General features: G+C 44.3%; 2 protein-coding genes across 2 annotated transcripts in view; both read left to right on the top strand.

Annotated features, from left to right (window-relative positions):
• The window catches only part of rfng (RFNG O-fucosylpeptide 3-beta-N-acetylglucosaminyltransferase), a 35,266-nt gene that overhangs the window by 13,752 nt on the left and 2,982 nt on the right, over positions 1-18,532 (top strand). The window contains exons 5-8 of the mRNA XM_069517338.1: positions 16,037-16,187; positions 16,338-16,423; positions 17,203-17,368; positions 18,195-18,280. Coding sequence (XP_069373439.1) covers positions 16,037-16,187; positions 16,338-16,423; positions 17,203-17,368; positions 18,195-18,280 — 489 coding nt within the window. The remainder of the gene's footprint in view (positions 1-16,036; positions 16,188-16,337; positions 16,424-17,202; positions 17,369-18,194; positions 18,281-18,532) is intronic.
• LOC138406023 (L-xylulose reductase-like) lies at positions 298-13,797 on the top strand. Its single transcript, XM_069517340.1, has 9 exons — positions 298-429; positions 597-684; positions 7,692-7,789; positions 8,424-8,578; positions 8,714-8,756; positions 9,506-9,605; positions 9,721-9,785; positions 12,842-12,959; positions 13,625-13,797. The coding sequence occupies exons 2-9, from the start codon at positions 633-635 to the stop codon at positions 13,726-13,728; spliced, it is 735 nt and encodes a 244-aa protein (XP_069373441.1). The 5' UTR covers positions 298-429; positions 597-632; the 3' UTR covers positions 13,729-13,797.

Below are 18,532 nucleotides of genomic sequence, written 5' to 3'. Positions count from 1 at the left end.
GAGCTTGAAGACTGTGCTTTGGCCGTTATGTGGTCAACTTGTACAATTTGAATAAAATGACCCAAATCATATTTATAGGAGTTTTTTTTCAGATACCTCTTACTGGGAAGTGTCTTTCAAGAATAACAAAGCTGTTAGAAAGGATGATGAGCTCACTGGGACGTGTGTGATTGAATAAAGCTGGTGGAGGTTAACCATGATTTACTGCTGTGGGACTTTCCACTCCTATGTAACAAAGTGGGAGTGAGTACAGTACGGATATCAACCCACATGCAGTCTATGGACATGTCAGGAGAAGTTTTATTTGTATGTGGATGAGCTTCACGAGTGGTTTGTGACTGCAGGTCTGACCTGGAAGACAAACATTAAAAGTGTGGAGGTTTCATGTTGAGCTTCCTGCAGCCCGGAGCTGAGCCACTTCTGCTGCTGGTGAGTATCTCACTGCCTCAAACAAACCACAGGAAACTGTGTTTGGATGCAGGCTCGTGTTTGTGAAGATTTAGAAAAGATCAGCTAAGTTTAGCTCGATCGGTGCTGAAGTCAGACCTGCAGGAATCACATGACTGCTCTTCAGCCTTTAGCTGTGTGTGTTCCAGGTCGATCTACCCTGATCTCTGCGCACAGGAACCACCATGGAGATCTGTTTTGCGGGTAAACGAGCTCTGGTCACCGGAGCTGGAAAAGGTAAAATAATTAAACTCACACATACACCCATGCTAGATGTTTTCAGAGAGTGCACTGACACCTGCAGGCTGCTGGGAGAACTACAGCCCTCACAAAATACCACATGTTTTGTGTTCTTTTTAATGATCTTCATTTTCTAATGCAATAGTATCAGACTGCAGCAATGGTGGGTGTTAGAGTCTGGAGAACCTGGTGAAGCTCAGCTCCTCTCTAACCCTGACCAGAGTCCTCTTATGGTGCTTAACCTGACACATTATCATCAGTCACATTTATTTGATGTTAATTGTATTAGGTTTTTATTTGAAATTCCTCCTCTGATTATTTTTTAATTAAACAGTTTAATTGGGCAGGGGGCAGACTCAGTCTCTATGGAGTTTGGCTGGGTGACTAATCTGAAGGGAGCACAGAGAAGTGAGTAGGACTGGAATCCACGACGAACAGGGTCGTAGATGGTCATAGATGGAAACATGTAGCTAGTTCAAACGTTCTTAGGTAAAGTTAACTCTCTTCAGGCAAGTTCGGGTTCAACTAGCAACTTGTTGGACCATTTCTGACAGACACAATGTTATACAGGCAGGTTCTGTGGCGAGTGATCTGATAGCTATAAGCTGAAAACCTCATTAAGAAGAAGAATTAGTGAAGGAGCCTTTTTTCTTCTCCAAATTGTTTCTGGGTCAATTTTTCTATAAGAACTGTCAAAATTTAGATTATGGAACAGTGTTAAGAATAGAATGGCACTTAGTACAGTGCATACCTCTGTCAAGGCCCAACACTCCCCTACATTAAAACAAACTAACCAAAATGTGCACCAGATGACACAAACTTATAAATCAATTCCCTAAAATACGTATTTTTCATCAAAATCCATGAATTATACCCTGAGAAATCAATGAAAAAGTAAAGAAACAGCCCTAACACGCAATGTTAAAGAAATCAATCCATCAGTTCAAAATATATTTATATAGCACATTTAAAAAAAAAATTCAATTGCATTTCAAAGTGCTTGAGAAAACGTTAAAAAAAGGATGAATATGTTCAGAAACCAATGCACTCATACATACATTGTAAAAGATTACAAAGTAAATGATAATATAATATAACATTTTGAATAAAACAAGAGAGAATAAATGATAAGAATGAAATCATAAAATACCGTATGAGTATAATAATGTATATATATCATGATAGATGAAACCAGTGTAAATTCTAAAAAAGCAATACAAATGATAAATGACTTCATGAAAGCCAGGCTGAAAAATTGGGTTTTTACTTTTGATTTAAAAGGCATCACCAAATGTTTTGTTCTGCTTTGTGGAGCAGCTAAAAGTGAAGAACCAGAGGATCTGAGGGGCCTCCCTGGTTCATAAACCAAATCCTACAGGTGCAAGGCCATGTAGTGCTTTATAAACGAATAAAAAGATTTCAATAATTAATATGAAAATGAACAGGCAGCCAGTGTAGAGACTCTAAAATAGGTGTCATTCGTGCTCTCTTTTTGGATTAACTAGCTGATTTGTTGTGTTTTTGTTTTGGCCGACCAGAAAGGTGAGCAATGCAAAGGTGTAGCCAGCTGGTTCTGAAAGCGTGCATTAGTCTCTCTGTGTTGGTCAGAGAGAGAAATTGCCTCATGTTCTTCAAATCATAAAATACTGTTTGCACACGAGCCTCTTGGCTTCTGCTGAGCTGATGTGTTTAGTTTGGAGGCCAGTTTCTCTCTGAGCCTTTGAACCAATGACCAGTACGTCAGTTTTATCCTGGTTAAGATGCAAAAGAATCTGTGACATCCAGGTCTTTTTAACTAAAAATTAAAATTGAACTCACAGTTGACAATCTGGCAGATACTAGAGCCAAAGAGTTTTGAGAATGGTTGGAATTCATGGATTTTAAACACACCCTGGACTTAATAGTGTGTGGTCTTAAAATGAATACGTCTTCTTTCACTGATCTGGCCTTGTCTGACCACTGTGTATTTAACAGTTCTGATCACTCTCCACTAAGTACCACAGAGCATGTCGTCGAAAAACGCCATATGACCCCCTGAAGTAGCCACATCTGTCATGACACAAATTACAACCTACAAAAATAAATCAGGAAAATAACTCAAAGTTCATCCCATGAGAAAAAAAAACAAAACATGAAATTAAAAAGAGAAGGATTGGAACATCATATCAACAATACCTTTCAAACATTCTTGTTAGTACAATAATATATCTGGTAAACCCCAAAACCAAAAATGAGAAGAGTTTGCTTCAGGGATAAAATAATCAACATTAGAGCTGGTATCTGTCAACAGAATGAGCACACTGCACCTTTATCCATACCCTGTTTGAATAAATGATGTCAAGCTGGAACATTTAGCCTGTTAATGCTGAAACTCTCAGGTAAGTGTTAGCAGAACTGAAGCCCTCCTCGTTTTCCCTAGACCCAACTCCAACCTCCCTTTTTAAAACCTAGATATAGCAAATCTGTGTCTATCACTTATTTGTTGTGTCTCCCCCACTGATTTTAAAACTGCTTTGACAAAAACTCTTTTAAAGAAAGAGAATCTTGATATTTTAACACCTTTAGAGAGATTTCAAATCAGAAACTAGAAAAAAACATTAGAAATGTTTCAATCAGGTTTCAGGACACGTCACAGCAAATTGACAGCCCTTCTAAAAGTAGTAAACGATATGAGAACGAATCTGGATGGAAACAAGCCTTCAGTGCTGGTAATACCTGACTTGAGTGCTGACACTGTGGACCACCAGATTCTTTTCCATAGACTGAGTGAGCATATTGTCTGGTATTATTTTTAACTGGTTCACCTCATACCTTTGCAATAAAAGATCTGTAGATAACCACTCCTCCAAACACTATGAGGTTACTTGTGGGCACCACAAGCATCAATTTCAGACTTTTTAATTTGTACATGCCCCCCCCCCAGGCAGTGTCATCAGGAGGCAAGGCATCTCCTTTTATCTCCTTCAGCAATGTTAACGAAAGTGATGAGGAGTTGAATACACCTTACGGTGATACTTGGACACGTCATCAGTGAAGAACCCAGGGTCATAGGGTGTTTCGGGACTTTAATCTTCATACACCCTCTCCTGGGCGACCTGACCGGGGGTGATCAGTCCCCGGCTTGTGTCCAAGTGGCGCGTTGTTTCACGGATCCCCCTGCGGATCCACAGCCACCTTGAGGCTCTCTCCGTGGCCTCTAGCGTGTTCTTGATGGCTCTCTTAGTATGCAGTCTGTTCGCTCCAAGGAGTTTGAGGGTTCACGCAAGTGACTGGCCAGCAAAGCCACGGCACCCAACCTCGACTGGCTCGCAGCGGGCTTTCCAGCCGTTACTCCGGCACTCAGCGATGAGCTTGGCGTACTTGGCCCTCTTTCGCTCATTGGTCTCGTCGATGTGGTCCTCCCAGGGGACAGTTAGTTCTATTAGAACCACTTGCTTGGTGGACTCTGATGTTAACACCATGTCTGGGCGGAGTAGCATGGTTGTGATGTTGTCTGGGAACTTGAGCTGTCTACCGAGGTCAACTTGGAGCTGCCAGTCGCGAGAGGAGGTGAGGAGCCCCCCTGTAGAGCTGGGCTGGTGTTTGTGTGCCTTCTTGCCCGGTCTTATGAAGGAGATTGACTGTTTGGGGGCAGCCTGGGTCTTGCTGTGCTGGATCGCCGTGCAGGTGGCGTCTGCCAAAGATCTTAAAACTTGGTCGTGGCGCCAGCGGTACCGCCCCTCTCCTAGCGCTTTGGGTAGCAGCTCAGGATGTGCTCCAGGGTGCCCCTCCTCTGGCACAGCTTGCATTCAGGTGTATCGGCTAAGCCCCAGGTGTGCAGGTTGGCCGGGCTCGGTAGGACGTCATAGACTGATTGGATGAGGAACTTCATGTGTAGTGGCTCCGCTCTCCACATCTCTGTCCAAGTGATCTTGCAGGGTTCTGCATGCTCCCACCGAGTCCATGCCCCTTGCTTGGACATGCCGACCATCCTGCTGTATCAGTCTTCCTCCTCCTCCACTCTAATCTCATCCTGAACCAGCTGGCGCTTTTCCTTTACCCGGGCTTGGTCGTACCGCGGCTTTGGAAAGCTGCCCAGCTCTGCCCGCCCCTTGCAACCGAGCCCACCAGCATCTTGTGCCTCAGTCGCGCCTCAGTTTTGGTGATGGCCTCCTGAGCTTGCCACTTTCTCCCGGTCTTCACGAGGATCCCTGCTGTTGCGACTCTGACGTCCGTGGAATCCCTGTACATCATCACCTCTCTGGTGCGAGTGACTTTGAACTCCTCCGTTAGTCCACTGAAAGGGAGCTGCAGTTTGGTGGAATGGCCGTACAAGGCGATGCTGCTCAAGGACCGAGGGAGCCCCAGCCATCTCCTGAGAAATTGGCTGATGCACTGAGATCGTGCAGCCTGTGATTATGCCCTTCTCAAGGCGGTGCCAGGCGGATGTTACTTGGCCTGAGGAGACTCGAGCGCTGAAGTTGCTGTAGTAGTCCATGATGAGGCTGCGGATCTTGTCTGGAACATGGTGTCTTGTCAGTGCGGTTTCGACTAGCTTCTGTGGAATAGAACCGTAGGCGTTGGTTAGATCAAGCCAGAGAGCTGCCAGGTCCCCTTTATTCTCCCTTGCCTCCCGGATCAGCTGTGTCACCACTCCTGTGTGCTCCAGGCATCCCGGTACTCCTGGGACTCCCCCCTTCTGGACTGAGGTGTCAAGGTAGTTGTTCTTCAAGAGGAAGTCTGTCAGCCGTTGGGACACAATCTTGAAGAAAATCTTGCTCTCCACGCTGAGCAGCGAGATGATCCGGAACTGCTCAATGCAGCAAGAGTCTTCTTCTTTCGGTATCCAGACCCCTTCGGCGTACCTCCACTGAGCGGCGACTACTCCTCTCCGCCAGATCACCTTCAGGATCTTCCAGAGACGTCTGAGGAGCCGTGGGCACTGTTTGTATACTTTGTAGGGTATACCGCTGGGGCCTGGAGCAGAGCTAGATCTTGCTTCTCTGACAGCTTCTCTAACCTCCTTCATGGTGGGTTCAGCGCAGTTGAATTGGGTCGCAGGTTCCGGCAGCTCCACCAGTTCTCTACAAGGCCCGAGCTCGTGGTCTTTCTGGGTATCGCTGAAGGTGGTGTAGAGATGATGGTCGATCTCCTCGACGGGGCAAGTGAGGTGGCCACTTCGTCTCTGGCCCAGAAGCTTCTTGATGAAGCCGAAGGGATTGCTGATGAAAGCACTGCGTTTCCGAGCTCTTTCCTTGCCTTTCCTTCGGTGCCATTCCGCCATCCTCAGTGAGATGAGCCTCTTCCTTATGATGTTTGTGAGTTCTGACAGGGCTGTTTTCTCCTCGTCCCTAGCTGCCTTAAACTGACGTCTCAAGGACTTTAGCTCTTGTCTTAGCTGGCTAATCTTTGCTTCTCGACGGTTGAGCTTTGCCGGATTGTTTCCTCCTCGCCTTTGTTCCACACCAAATCGCTCTGCTCCCATGTTCATTATGATGGTGCTCATAGTCTGGAGTTTCTGGTTGATGCTGCCCTTCGAGATAGTCTCCAGGCACTTGTCAACGTCCTCGTCCAGCTTTAGCCGCTCCTTGTTGTTTGCGGCATGCCACATCACCCTTCGCTGTTCCGATTTCCTGCTCGGGTTGGGAACTAGTTTTGCTTCAAGGTTCCGGATACTGTGGGGTGATTCCGGAACTGGCACCTCCTCCGTCTCACCAGGTTCTGCGGTCGGCACAGGTGTTGCGCCGGCTGCCGTCCCTGAGCGTTGCTCCACTTGATTCCTCCTGAGGCAGGCCATCATTGCCTGGTGGATCTTCAGGCCTTTGTGGTTTTTGCAGACCTTGCCGCAGATACAAACTGCATTCGTAATCCATTGTCCGTTTGCTTGGGTCATTACCGGTAGTTCAGTCCGATTGGGATGCTCATGCTCCCCCCCTCTCGGGCATCCCTGGGGGTATCTTTCTTCGGGGTTCTTCGTAGCTGGGTGATTGGGTGCTCCCTCACGGGAGCTGCAGGTTGGGGTGCTGGCCCTTCCTGCCCCGGTTACCGTCTCTCCAAGCTGTCCGCTGTCTCTCCAGCAGTCGCCACACTATTCGTGGGTGTCATCCAGACTTTCCTGGAGGTCACTGGCTAAGCCAGAGAGGATAGGAGTTGAATACACCTTACGGTGATACTTGGACACGTCATCAGTCATAGAGTCATAGGGTGTTTCGGGTCTTTAATCTTCATACACCCTCTCCTGGGCGACCTGACCGGGGGTGATCAGTCCCCGGCTTGTGTCCAAGTGGCGCGTTGTTCCACGGATCCCCCCTGCGGATCCACAGCCACCTTGAGGCTCTCTCCGTGGCCTCTAGCGTGTTCTTGATGGCTCTCTTAGTATGCAGTCTGTTCGCTCCAAGGAGTTTGAGGGTTCGCGCAAGTGACTGGCCAGCAAAGCCACGGCACCCAACCTCGACTTGCTCGCAGCGGGCTTTCCAGCCGTTACTCCGGCACTCAGCGATGAGCTTGGCGTACTTGGCCCTCTTTTGCTCGTTGGCCTCGTCGATGCGGTCCTCCCAGGGGACAGTTAGTGTAATGTGTTCTTCTCTGACCGATGCAGAGAGTATATTTGTGAGCTGCTATGTGATAATTAATGTAACTCAGATCATGATGGATAATGTCATAAAACTGCTGTAATAAAATAAAATAAATCCTCATAGGAGAAGAGTGATTGCTGACAATGACTTTAAATTAATAAACACAATGTAAAACGGCATGCACTGTTAAATATTTGCCTAGAAATTATTATTATTATTATAAATGTGTTAACAAACATTAAAAGCCAAAGTTATGATAATGAATGTGAATTCCAATGTGCCCTCGTCAGTTCACACTGTGAGAAACTGGAATAAAAACCGCTTTGTTCACGGAGTGCAGTCTGGCTGAGTCTGAGACATGTGTGGAATGTGTGTGTGTCAGCTCTGGTGTCACAGCCGCAGATCCACTCAGTAATAAGTCTTTGTGTTTATGGATGTTTTGTGTCTCAGGAATTGGCAGGGCCGCTGCTCTGGCTCTGGCACACTGGGGAGCAGAGGTCATGGCGCTCACGCGCACACAGGCTCACCTGGACACGCTAATGCAGGAGGTGCCCACCCAAACACACACACACATACCCTGTCACCCAAGTGAGGGGCTCGGTCCCCCACCTCTGACCTCTCACCCCCCACCTTTCTCTGATTCATCTGTCCCACTGCGCCCCCACTTCAGCTCTCCTCTCATTATCATCTGAGGTGTTTACTTTCCTCTCCAACACACAGCTCTGCTTATCTTCTTTTATTCTTTTTATTTTTCAAATAAGACTTGGCATTGGAAGCTACTTTTTAAAGGAAGTAACTTTGTGCAGTTTTTGCTTGTAAAAACTAAGGTAATCTATAAATATACCAAAAGAAAATATATTCTTTAAGTCATTTCAAAAGTAAAAATGATTGGCAGTTTGAAAGAGAAATCTTGTACAATGAAGAGAATACTGGAGCATATCACTACATACTAAATACTACAGCATGTGCTACAGTATGTTACAGTACGGTGCTGTTTTTTAATCAAGAAAACCAAAAATGTACCATTGTGCACATAATAGAAATTCTGTTTGACTAGATACATAGTTCATTGTCTAATCTGATGTGGTTGCTGACCAAAACCCAAGTTAGAAATGAATCACATTTAGACATTGGTTTCCTTCTCCATCTTTATCGACACCAGCATGTCTGCTTCTCTCACAGTGTCCGTCCATCTCTCCGGTGTGCGTGGACCTGGCAGACTGGGGGGCCACGGAGGCAGCCCTGCAGGACGTCGGCCCCATCGATCTGCTGGTGAATAACGCCGCCTTTGCCAGCCTGCAGCCATTTCTGGAAGTCACACCCCACCAGTTTGACCAGTAAGATGAATATGAGATACTTCTATGCTCCCCAAATAAGAGGTTACACTAGCAGATAGTCCCAGTACAATGCATAATGATGTGACAGTCATGTGGCATGTGTTTGCTGTGTTCTAAAGTGTCTTTTATTTTCAGATCATTCAATGTGAATGTGAAAGCAGTGCTGCATGTGTCCCAGGTAAAACAGTGGCTATTAAAAAAAAAAATTATATATTTTTTGTATATATAACTGTAAAATCCATCCATCTGGTCTCTGACTCATGCACAGCGAGAACTGTTAATTTATATATTATTACCTCTTGATCTCTCTGATCTTAAAATGAAACAGAAATTGTGGCACAGTTTTTGAATCGTTTTTATTTTCTTACCAAATAAGTGAGGAGTGTCTCATTTGTAGAGGTCAATCAATCACATTTTATTTGAATAGCCCACAAATCACAGTTTGTCTCATAGGACTTTAACAAGGTGTGACACCCTCTGCCCTTAACCCTCAACAAGGGAAAGGAAAAAACTACCAAAAAAAACCTTTTAACAGGGAAAAAGAACGTAGAAACCTCAGAGAGCCACATGTGAGGGATTTTTCTCCCAGGATGGACAGAAGTGCAATAGATGCCAGAGTTGTGGCTACAAGTTCATTCTTCAGGGCATGTTGCCATAATCATTTTTATCTACAAATGTAGAAACTGTGTCCACTCCTGTGAGCTGACACACAGCCTCACATCTCCACTTTAACTTTAACTTATCCCTGTTGCAAATCTTGAAAATGACCTTTCAGAAATCCGTGATTGGATGGCCGTTCATTTCATGTTTCAGTTGGTGGAAAGGACAGCAAAGGTTCACCTGGCTCTCGTGTAATGCCTGAACATGTCAAATAGGAATAACACCATTAGATTCAAACACAGCCTCTGTCTCTGTCTCTTTGGGTAGATTGTGGCTCGTGGGATGAAGGCCAGAGGATCTGGAGGCTCCATTGTCAATGTGTCCAGCCAGGCCTCACAGTGTGCCCTCAGAGACCATGCTGTGTACTGTGAGTAAGAGAGGAAAAGCCATGTGACAACCTTCAGCTCAAGTTCACCTCAGCAATAGAAAAACATTTCACTTTTTGAACAGCCTGTTCTGTTCATTGTGTGTCTGCGTCCCAGGTGCCACGAAAGGAGCCCTGGACATGCTGACCAAAGTGATGGCTCTAGAGCTCGGACCTCACCAGGTACCATCACTCTTAAGCCCATTTTTGAACAACAAATCCCAGGAACTGAAATCCATCTTAGAGTTGGAATTTAAATGTATGACTTTAATCATTTTGATGGTACTCAAACTTAAAATAGGGAGATTGCCAACATGGCCCCCTAGTGTCGAGTCCTGAGGAGCTGACGTGAGAACACAGAGATCCTCTGCAGGATTCACCGTAAACGAGTGTACGGGGTTGATGAGGCTTCTATTCAATTCAATTAAATTCGATTTTATTTGTATAGCACCAGATCATAATATACATTATCTCAAGGCACTTTACATAGAAGGTCGGGACCTTTTTTTTCTCTATATTAAATATACTCAGTGTCCTCAGGGATCTCACAGTCATGGTGGATGTGGCTGGATCCAATGATTGAGGTCTTGTTGAGAGACGTTCTCTGTCTCAGTGAACTCGTTTTCAGTGATCCAGGTAACGAGTCATATGAACATTAAGACTCAGAGAAAGTGTTTTCAGTCCTGACTGATTAGGAAGTTTGTTTGATTGAAATCTATTTCCATACACAACTTTCTCACAGGGAGGAGTCACGTGAGTGTCTTTAGAGGAGCATCTTCCTCAGGACTCTGTGGATCGCCGAGAGAAAGATGTGGTTTCCCTCCTGGCTGAAGTGCACTCCATCAGGTAGATAGAGTTTCCTCCTGAAAAACCTGAGGAGTGGATGTGGAACCACTTCACCACCAAACTGATGAACAGCCTTGATCATGAGATTGTTTACAGTCCTCCTGTCACCGTTGATGACCCTCGGTTCACTGTAGTGCCACGCTTGCCGCTCGTTGATGCAGGAGAATAGAATCCTCATGGAGGGGAACTCTCTGTGGAGCTGCATCAAGCCCTTCGTCATCTCAACGGCAAGTTTCTTGGGTGGTGTGAGTCCCAGATCGTTGCCTCCAGCGTGAATGACCAAAATGTCTGGGGCACTCTGCTTGGACAGTTCGCTGTAAAAGCGAGGAAGGACTCCACTCCACCGCAGGCCTCCTTTGCCAAACCACTCCACTTTGGCCTTCAGTCCAAAGTTCTGGCCAAAACAGCCAGAGACCGCTTTCTCTCCACGGTGGATGTAGCTGGATCCAATGATCCAGACCTTCTTCCCAATGATGGGTGAAGTCTGTAATTTGACAAGAATACAAGAAGATGTTGTTAGATAAGTAACAATCAGTGAGGGTGCTCGCTCTGTGAGCGTCCAGCCGGGCATTGCGCACCGTGGCTCGGCCTATGGAGCTTTATCTTCCACAAACAAAGTGTGCCTCCTATTTACCGGCGGGCCACTTAAGATAGACATATGATATTTGATCGTGGGCCGGATGACTGTACCATGGGTCGGAAGTGGCCCTTGAGCCTGACATGTCTGATCTATATTGGGATGAGACAGATCACCGGCCTCCAGAGGAAAGGTGGGGGTGCTGCTGAGGAGGACACTACAGCCAGCCAGGTGATGAGAGAGCTGGAGAGACAGCTTTGCAGAGTACTCCAACACCTCTTCAACCTGAGCCTGCACCTCCAGAGGGTCCCAGTGCTGTGGAAAACATCCCGCCTGGTTCCGGTGCCAAAAAAGGGCACCCTGTGACACCGAACGACTACAGGCCCATAGCACTGACCTCTCACATAATGAAGGTGATGGAGAGACTGGTCCTGGCACACCTCAGACCACTGGTGTGCTCTTCACAAGACCCTCTGCAGTTTACGTACCAGCCCCTTTTGGGTGTAGATGATGCCATCATCTATCTGCTGCAGAGGGTTTACTCCTCCCTGGACAGACCCAACACCACGTTTGGAGTCATGTTCTTTGACTTCTCCAGTGCCTTCAATAGCATCCAGCCTGGACTGCTGAAAGTTAAACTGGAGGATATGCAGGTGGAGGCTCCCCTGGCCACATGGATCATGGACTATCTGACGGGCAGACCACAGTTTGTGAGACTCCAGAGCTGCGTGTCTGAACGTCTGGTCAGCGACATCTGGGCCCCCCAGGGAACTGTGCTATCTCCCTTCCTCTTCACCACCTACACTGCAGACTTCAAATACTGCACAGAGTTGTGTCAACTCCAGAAATGTTCTGATGACACGACCATAGTAGGATGTGTGGAGAATGGCCGGGAGGCAGAGGACAGGGACCTGGTTGACCAATTCGTGAGGTGGTATGGGGAGAATCACCTGCAGCTGAACGTGGCAAAAACCAAAGAGATGGTGGTGGATTTCAGGAGGAGCAAGTCCCCGCCATCTCCAGTCTGCATCAATGGGACAGATGTGGAAATGGTGAAATCTTACAGGTTTCTGGGTGTCCATCTGGACAACAATCTGGGGTGGTCCACACACACAGAGGCCGTCTTCAAGAAGGACCAGAGCCGGCTTTACTTCCTGAGGAGTCTCAGGTCCTTCAATGTGTGCAACAGGATGCTCCAGATGTTCTATCAGTCTAAAATGTTTGATGTTGCTAAAAATGGTGCCTATATGTGTGATTGACCAATCTGCAGTATTCAGCTCTGTAAGCCCACCCAGATTCCTCAGAACTCTCCAGAAGTCTAGTGTCTGATTGTCTGTAAAGTAAACCAACCTCAGAAGGTAGAAAACTAGGACCCTCAACTAAATTTAAGTACAATTGAATTCATTGTTTGGTTTTCTGCTGCTAAGTGAACCTACATAAAACATAAATGTTGTACCTCAGGCCTCTCACTGATCCTGAACATGGAGCTACACTTGAACACAAAGAAAACTTGTCCGTTGATGAGGTTTTGTCCTTATTTTCTATAAAATGTTAGACTGTAATGTTATGAGAAGAACGCATCGACCATGATTTTCTCTAAATGGGCTAAATGTTTGAGTGATGTACACACATAGAAATGCAACTGTTAATAATGACAATTAAAAAGTTTGATTGAATTGAGGACAATAGAACACTTACTTCGTTTTATACCTTTAAAGTGATGACATGTTAAATCCCAATGAATGGATCATCATGGAGCTCTCACTGAGTGAATGGTGGAGTTTTAACTAAAGTGCCAGTGTTTTGTTGTGATCAGATCCGTGTGAACAGCGTTAACCCCACTGTGGTGATGACGGAGAGGGGTCGTCTGGGCTGGAGTGACCCCGACAAAGCCAAGACCATGACTGCACGCATCCCCCTCGGCCGCTTTGCTGGTAAGACCCAGCAGACTGTAATATTGTAATCATACTGCTGACTTCAGTATGGCAGGGGGGGTGAGGTGTATTCTGCACATCTTTAAGGAATAGATCATCATTTTTGGAAAATACACGTTTCAAAACAGATATGACACCAGATATTATAAAATTAAATCAAGCAAGAGTTTTCTCTAATGTTGAACTTGACGTTTAGGTTGCCCCCCTTAGAGAAGGGACCTGGAGAATGTGTGTTTATACCAGGGTGCTGAAAAGAAGCCTGAAGGTTGATTCAGATTCAGGAATGTGGATTCCATCCTGGATGTGCAACAATGGAGCAGCTGTCCAACCTTTGCCTGCTTAAAGTGTCCTCTTATAAGAGGAGTGAGTGAGTCTAGGAAGTTGTTGGTTAGTGTTGGACTCTACCAAGACTGTGCTGACTCATTTATTCTGTTGGTTGCTGTTCACAGTGAGGATGTTCAGGTGCAATCAAAGAATAATCCAACATAAAACTAACTTTTGTCAGAATGTGTATAAACTGAATGGAAGATTTAGTCAGTGCACTGTCACAATCAATGGAAGCTTGCACTGTTTCCTCCCCAGTGCTACAATCATGAAGTGGACACACGCACTTTCTACAGATGTTATCTAATGTGTAAACCTGCTCCCTGTGTGTTTGTGTGCAGAGGTGGAGGACGTAGTGAACAGTATCTTATTCCTGCTGAGTGATAAGAGCAACATGACTAATGGAGTCACTCTGCCCGTGGACGGAGGCTTTCTGGCGTGCTGACCAACACGAGGACACTCCTACTTGTCTCAGTTTTATCTACTAAATAAAATGCATCCACTGCACAACCAACAGATTTCCTGTGTTGATTACACTTACGTATGTAAGTACATCAGGTTCAAATCCCAGCGCAACATAACATTCAGTGCTTCTGCATTTAGTCCAACAAGACCCTCTGCAGTACTTCTTCAAGCAGAGAATATCTGTAAGGAAAGAGAAGAAGAGAAATGTGAGTTTGATTACACCACTTCTTGTATAGAGTAAAGATGCGTAATTCTTTATATTTAAACAGTACTAGTTCACCTCAATCAATTATCAGGTCAGCTATTTTTACAAGTCACTCGCAGATGAGATTGCTTCAATTGTCCATTAGATGTCACTGTAGGGCCATGTCATCTTAATGTAAATTACCACACACCAGTGATTCTAGATGTTTAGATAATCACAATTCTAGTTCATACTCTAGAATTGCAAGAAAAGCACACAACTTTACAGACTATTACCATAATAATTCCAAGCAGCCCTGTTATTGACACCCTTGCACGCACTTCTTCATTTATAGAAAAACGTATGTTTTTCCATCTTGACTCACTTCAGTTTATTCAGCTCAATGTGTGAAATGTCATGACAATGAGAAAAATTATTTCCATAGTGAGTTTTAGGGATTAAGTGAGGCAGTGTGGAGGTAGATTTCCATAAGAAAAACAATCGGCTCATTGACACCCTTCCACGTTTCTGAACAACTTATTGCATTGGGCATGGAAAAGGAAAACATTGTTTAATGTTCAGAGAATGAAAAGTTGACTTTTCTAGATGTTGATGTTAAATAATCTTTATCAATCAAATGTAACATCTTCTTCACTTGCCTCATATAATCAATGGCAGAACAACCTTTTCTGTTGCTTACCAGGCTGTTCAACTCAGTCCTGCTGACAGTGGACGCTCAAAAACTCTGCTGCAAGAGGCTGAATGTAATTGTCTCACACACCTTCCTATAGCCAGACCCTAAACCAACACATTTGTCACTCAGAGTTTAGTTTTCCTCTGTGGGTGGTCCACACTCAGTGACCCTTTCCTCTGATTGGTTATTGTACATAATCAATTATATTTGTGCTGTGCTGTTGGCTCCTTCCTCTTTGAATTTAGAAGAAAAAATGCATTGTGATCATTAATGTTAGGGTATTTTGTACCCTGATACCCTGACACCTGAAGTACCCCTCATACCCAATAAAAAAATTAATTAGAGTCAGTGGAGGGATGGAGGAAAAGATTGTTAAGTTCCAAAGGCTAGCACACACGGAACTCTATTTACTAAAAGCACTGTACAGATGCAGATCATTGAAATGTTTGGTGATTACCATGCCTACAGGCTCTATCTCTGTCTTTGGCTCCCTCTGCAGTCCGAGGGATTTTCTTTTCTGTTATTGGGTAGTTTTTCCCCTTACTCTTGTTGAGGGTTAAGGACAGAGGATGTCACACCTTGTTAAACCCTATGAGATGCGCTATACAAATAAAAGCTCTTGTCCAATAAGCTTCTGTAATGTAATATGTCAGCAAAGTATTTGGTATTCTTATGTAGATTATCTGGTTTCCATGTCCTCTTGCAGGAGTGATTATTTTGGGTAAATTGTAAAGTGTACATTTTAGTTTCTTAGTTAAATTGTGTTTCCAGTTGCACCGCTCGTTAGTTAGGGGTTAGGATAAGTCTGGTTCAGTAAACACTGTTCAGGTTCAGACATGAAATATGACCCGAGTCCAGTTTATGAAATAGATGCATTTTTATCAAGCCCTAAAGGCCTAGTGAATGGACTTTACAGCTCTGAAACTTAATTACAGCAAAAATAATTCTACCTTTCATTTTGAAGCTTATGAGATGAATAGTAAAAATATAGATTTTATGGAATGAGTGCTTGTATGAATTTGATTTGTCCGGTTTGAGGGTGTTGTGCTATTTCACACAGGACTAGGGGGTGAAAAGTTGCATTACACTTGTATTTCAGTCGACATTTTGACATTTCAAACAGGGCTGTTATTAAGTGCTATGGTTAATGTGCCACATTAATATGTTTTTTCCTGCAATGGCAAATGAAATGTCACACATGTCTGCTGCAAAACTCTGATTCACTTGGATATAAAAATACAAGAATGCCCGGATGTGAGGATGACAAGCAAGATTTCTTCAGTCAGCAAAATGACAGAACCAGAGGTCTGTATTTTCAGAAACTAAACACTTTTGACCATGTAGTGTACAAACTAATGTACAATACTGTCGTGTGTGTGTTTTTGTGCGTATGTGTATTTTTCTTGGGTGGTTCTGCCACGTGGATGATGATAACTATGTGATTCTGCCCAGCTTGTTGCGGGTGCTCTCCTCCTACCACCACAGCCAGGATGTGTACCTGGGCCGGCCCACTCTGGATCACCCTATAGAGGCTTCAGAGAGAGTCAAGAGTGATCGATCAGTCAGTCAACTTACAACCTATTAGAAGTTCCTGACTCCACTATCTTTTTAAGCTAACCTGCTGGAGACTGATCATGTTGTCTTTCTAAATCTTCAGTGTGTTCCTGCAGACACCTAGTTACCTTGCTGATCGGTTTCTGTTTCATTTCAGGTGTCGGTTAAGTTCTGGTTCGCCACAGGTGGAGCAGGTTTCTGTATCAGCAGAGGTCTGGCACTGAAAATGAGCCCCTGGGCCAGGTAGGTGATGGATCCTCCTGCTCTTTTAACTAATTCAAGTTATTGAACCCTTTAAAGCTGGTGGACTCACTTAGCTCATAACAGATAATAGCACTGATGCCCTTATTTTGAAGATTTCTCTGGCTTCACTGCATTATGACAAACACAGAAATACATTTGTAGGTTCCTCCACTTAATTCACCATCAAAACAAAAAGCTGAGACAGTTTACACCTGCTTATCTTCAAATAAAGCCTGTTGTAGCTTTCAGTTTAGCAGATATTTCTCTGCTCCTTCCACTGTGTTTCAGGGGTAGAACGTTTCATCCCTACTGCTTTTAAAATGTACCCACTCCCTTTGACATCTCTGATAGATTTTATTCCCCTGACACATAATCCAGAGGGTGTTGTAGTGATCATTCTGTCATTTTCTGGCCAGAGCAGATCTAGAAAACCTGTTTCTTTTTTAATGAAAGTTCAAAGTTGTGGTCATTAGGTCCTCAGCACCTTTTTTTTTTTTTTTGGAGGGGAGAAAATGTTCACAGGTAACTCTGAAATGATGATCTGCTCTCTCCAGTTTTGTAGATGCTGGGTGACCTTTTTTATTACGCTACTATTCCTGTCACTGTTCATATAAACAACTCAGTGCAACATTATGAAACATTTCTCGAGAAAATGCTCATAAAATGTCAAATTGCACATGTGCTACAAGCTAATTTCTTTTTTCAAAACATAACGACCCATAGGAAGACATTGAATTTGCACTGTTAGGCTTGTTGGCAGAAATGTCTTGTGGTTTCAGTCTAGGGAATTTCATCAGCACGGCAGAGAAGATCCGACTCCCAGACGACTGCACCATCGGCTACATCATTGAGGCGCTGCTGGAGGTCTCCCTAACACACACACACCTCTTCCATTCTCACCTGGAGAACTTGCAGAAGCTGCCCACTGACTCTGTTCTGGAGCAGGTGAGTGTGTGTGGCGCGTTCAGTGAGACTTGAGACTAAGAAAACCTTTGCCATTTAAAAACCTTAAATCCTTAAAAGGTGCCCATTGATGACTTCAAATCAATATCCCCATTATTTTAAATGTTTACCTCAATTTTTTGATTTTTGCTCTCAAAGTTCTCTGACACGATCTTAGATGGTAATATGCTGAAATATAAACACAGCATTGAGGTGCATTGATCGGCACTGGTCAACAAGCGACTCTGCCCCTTTGCTCTTTTCTACTCACTCACATGTAGAACTGATCTATATAATAACCTGCTGAATTCCTGTTTGTGTTCCTGGATAAACAGGGTGTTGCTTCTTCTGTGATGTGTGTCTGCTCGTCTCTGTTGCTTTTCACACAAACCTATGATCACATTTATTTAGTTATAATCGATGATGTCGGATCATGAATCTGCATCGTGGCTGTCACTTTAACCCTGATGTCCTGGCTGAGGTTAACTTCTCATCTTGTGTGAAGCGATGTGTTCAAATACGTGTCTCGTAAACTCTAGAGTGAATAAATCAAACACAAAGTTTAAATTTGAAGTTTAAAATTATATTTGTTGAGGTCCTGTAACTTCTGATTCGGGATGGTGTTATTGTTAACTGTAAAGTGAGCGCAGGTCAGTGGGGGTTAGGGTGGAGGAAGGAAAGTATTGAGCAAGATTAAGTCGGTGAGAGAGTCAGTTTCAATGAATTTCTGGTTAATTTCCCAGTCCTACTTTAGGCACTTTCACTTGAATATGCCAGGATTGTATTGGCATTCAAACTTTGTGTTGTTTTTACTTCTGTTCTGCACCAGGTGACTCTCAGCTATGGAGGTTTTGAGAACAGGAGAAACGTGGTCAGCATTGTTGGAGGATTTTCACTGACTGAAGATCCCACAAGGTAAACAAATTCAAGCGGGCAACCTTTGGTACCATGCATATCCACACTGTCCTAAGCTGTCTTATTACTATAATATATCATCAAAGCTTATTTTAATGGTAATGTGTTGCTAAGTTGGTATTTATTTGAGTACTCATGTTGGTCTTAAACGTTAGCTCTTTGTGTGAGCGTTTTGATGTTAGCGTTTTCTGTTTCACATCAATAACCTAGACTCTGGTGGTCATAGCCTTATTTCTTCCTGACAACGACACA

The sequence above is a fragment of the Paralichthys olivaceus genome, chromosome 21, assembly GCF_024713975.1.
Source record: "Paralichthys olivaceus isolate ysfri-2021 chromosome 21, ASM2471397v2, whole genome shotgun sequence".
Taxonomy (NCBI): domain Eukaryota; kingdom Metazoa; phylum Chordata; class Actinopteri; order Pleuronectiformes; family Paralichthyidae; genus Paralichthys; species Paralichthys olivaceus.
Note: the sequence above shows the minus strand (reverse complement) of the source record. Positions and strands in the feature narration are given on the sequence as shown.

Excerpts from the sequence above, each read along its gene's own strand:
- LOC138406023 (XM_069517340.1), top strand. The coding sequence starts at position 633 with ATGGAGATCTGTTTTGCGGGTAAACGAGCTCTGGTCACCGGAGCTGGA. Across the intron at positions 8,579-8,713 it reads ACACCCCACCAGTTTGACCA|ATCATTCAATGTGAATGTGA; the intron begins GTAAGATGAATA and ends TTTTATTTTCAG. Across the intron at positions 9,606-9,720 it reads CAGAGACCATGCTGTGTACT|GTGCCACGAAAGGAGCCCTG; the intron begins GTGAGTAAGAGA and ends TCTGCGTCCCAG.